We start from the raw sequence: 975 nt of genomic DNA, 5'->3' as shown, positions 1-975 counted from the left end.
CTGAAACAGAGAAAAAGAAAGTTAGTTCTATTCACAAATTCACTCCATAACTAGCCAATGGGAATTAGAGCAACGTATACAAATACTGAAACAGAATTTTAATAATAAAACTCAAACATCCATTCATCCACCAAACTGTCCAAACATCCATCCATCTAGTTCATCCATTCATTCATCTATTCATCCATTCATCCACCCATCCATCCGTTACCTCTCCATCTCAGTGCACCAGAGGATGTCCTCCTTGTTGTTCATGTAGACGGGGAAGTGCTGATCTTTGCCCTGCTTGATGGAGTTGGAGCGAGTGGTGATGGTTCTCAACTTATCAAACTGCAACACAGACCCAGTCTCTAATTGAGCCACGCCCCCCTTATCCTCCCCATGCCCAATTACAAAGCTCACACATACACACACCCTCAACAATCTGGCTACAGGCCACAAGCGATACACACTAATGCTGGTTTATATAGTTAGTGTAAAAGGACTCTAAAGCCCTTTCTGGAGGGGATTAGTTTCTCAGGGGGTTCTGGGGTAATTTTCTCTTTTATGGTCCTCTGTGATTTTTTGTGTATTATGTACATATTTTTCTCAGACGTCCTTTGAGAAAATTAAGGCTAAATTTCCAACTGTTTTTCTCTGAACTCCGTTGTCCTCCGGTAACTTTATTCCCGTCTGGACTCATATCTCTGAGTTTCGTCACCTCACGTTTAATAAAATAGATTTTTTTTCTCTGCCACGCATCGTAATTACTCTTTGGTGCGTGTTTCCATGGAGATCCACATAAAAAACACACCTGGAGGATCTACTGAACCAATTTCTCACGTGACACCGCAAAGCCAAAAAACTCACTGGTTCTCCTGTTTTTTAATTGCAGTCCGGATGCAAAAGTTTTATTACTGAGTAGAAGTGTGAAATATTTTACAGACGTCCCGCTGAGAAACTAATCCCGTCCAGGTAGGACTAAATGCTATGTTC

General features: G+C 41.3%; 1 protein-coding gene across 6 annotated transcripts in view; it reads right to left on the bottom strand.

The window, feature by feature from the left end:
- Positions 1-975, bottom strand: part of LOC103043892 (DNA (cytosine-5)-methyltransferase 3A) — a 116,796-nt gene that overhangs the window by 7,142 nt on the left and 108,679 nt on the right. For 5 of the 6 annotated variants that reach the window (XM_049466968.1, XM_049466983.1, XM_049466976.1 and 2 more), the window contains one exon: positions 212-330. In XM_049466968.1, coding sequence (XP_049322925.1) covers positions 212-330 — 119 coding nt within the window. The remainder of the gene's footprint in view (positions 1-211; positions 331-975) is intronic. The other variant, XM_049466970.1, reaches the window with a different exon arrangement.

The sequence above is a fragment of the Astyanax mexicanus genome, chromosome 1 (genome assembly GCF_023375975.1).
Source record: "Astyanax mexicanus isolate ESR-SI-001 chromosome 1, AstMex3_surface, whole genome shotgun sequence".
NCBI lineage: Eukaryota > Metazoa > Chordata > Actinopteri > Characiformes > Acestrorhamphidae > Astyanax > Astyanax mexicanus.
Note: the sequence above shows the minus strand (reverse complement) of the source record. Positions and strands in the feature narration are given on the sequence as shown.